At 38.2% G+C, this 1,601-nt stretch overlaps 1 protein-coding gene across 1 annotated transcript; it reads left to right on the forward strand.

Moving 5' to 3' along the window:
* The first annotated feature begins 154 nt into the window (after positions 1 to 154).
* LOC131401948 (olfactory receptor 5M10-like) lies at positions 155 to 1,139 on the forward strand. Its single transcript, XM_058536996.1, has one exon. The coding sequence runs from the start codon at positions 207 to 209 to the stop codon at positions 1,137 to 1,139; it is 933 nt and encodes a 310-aa protein (XP_058392979.1). The 5' UTR covers positions 155 to 206.
* The last annotated feature ends 462 nt before the right edge of the window (positions 1,140 to 1,601 follow it).

Raw genomic sequence — 1,601 nt, forward strand, 5'->3', positions numbered from 1 at the left:
AAATTTGAAAAAAAAAAAACCAAATATGGAGTTTTCCATTATGACAGGTTTCAATGTGTGATGTGTTTGTTGAAAAAAGAGTAACTTCCCAATAGATGAATAGATCAAAGACTAAATGATGAAATGCATTTACTGGAAAAAATGGAGTAAATGCAGAATCTGGATCAGAGAGAATTCTTCACTTTCAGTTTTCAAGAGATAAGAAAATGTCTTCTCAAAACCACACTGTAGTGAGGGAATTCATTCTCTTGGGACTCACAGACAATCCAGTGTTGGAGAAGATCCTGTTTGGAGTGTTTCTGGTGCTCTACCTAATCACACTGGCAGGGAATCTGTGCATGATCCTGCTGATCAGGACCAATCCTCACCTCCAAACGCCCATGTATTTCTTCCTTAGCCACCTCTCCTTTGTAGACATTTGTTATTCCTCCAACATTACTCCAAATATGCTGCACAACTTCCTCTCAGACCAGAAGACCATCTCCTATGCTGGATGCTTCATGCAGTGTCTTCTCTTCATTGCGCTGGTGATCACTGAGTTGTATATCCTTGCTTCCATGGCATTGGATCGTTATGTAGCCATTCATAACCCTTTACATTACAGCACCAGAATGTCCAGGAACATTTGTATCTCTCTAGTCGTGGTCCCTTATACTTTTGGCTTCCTCAATGGACTCTCTCAGGCACTGCTGACTTTTCACTTATCTTTCTGTGGCTCCCTTGAAATCAATCATTTCTACTGTGCTGACCCTCCTCTTATAATGTTAGCCTGCTCTGATACCTATGTCAAGAAGACGGCAATGTTTGTAGTTGCTGGTTTTACTCTCTTAAGCTCGCTCTTCATTATTCTCCTGTCCTACCTTTTCATTATTGCCGCCATTTTGAAGATCCGTGCTGCTGAAGGCAGGCACAAAGCCTTTTCTACTTGTGGTTCCCACCTGACAACAGTCTCCATATTTTATGGAACCCTCTTGTGCATGCACTTAAGGACCCCATCTGAGAAGTCTATAGAGGAGTCCAAAATATTTGCAGTCTTCTATACTTTTTTGAGCCCAATGCTGAACCCGTTGATCTACAGTCTAAGGAACAAGGATGTGATCCATGCCATACAGCAAAGGATTAAGGGAAATTGTTCATGAAATTGCAGTTTAGCCATCTGTTCATTTGAAATGACTAAGTGTCTGTGATAAGATAGTGATTAGCACCTAGAAATGAGTAAGAGAGAGGTCCTAAATGTAATAGATTCCCTCGTTCCAATTTCTTTTTGAGGATCAGCATCATTTAGTCTGTGGAACATTTTCTTAATTCATAAGAAACTTCCCTTTTTGTTAAGCAAAGAGTTGTTAGCAACCATTCCTAGCAACCAGAATATGCTGATATCCAGATTTATAATCCTATTTGAAAAATATATTTTAGAATCATTTTAAAAGTACTCCATATTTTGTCTAAATAATTGTATGCTTCCTTTTATTTTTTAGTCCTAAGAACCACTGTGGCTTTCAGGAGCCAAACTTAAACTTAGTCTTGGCAATTCTCTTAATCTAATGGTTGATCTCTTTGTAGTCTTTTTTTAAATATTCTATTTATTTATTTCTATTTGT

Source organism: Diceros bicornis (genome assembly GCF_020826845.1).
Source record: "Diceros bicornis minor isolate mBicDic1 chromosome 27 unlocalized genomic scaffold, mDicBic1.mat.cur SUPER_27_unloc_1, whole genome shotgun sequence".
Lineage (NCBI taxonomy): Eukaryota > Metazoa > Chordata > Mammalia > Perissodactyla > Rhinocerotidae > Diceros > Diceros bicornis.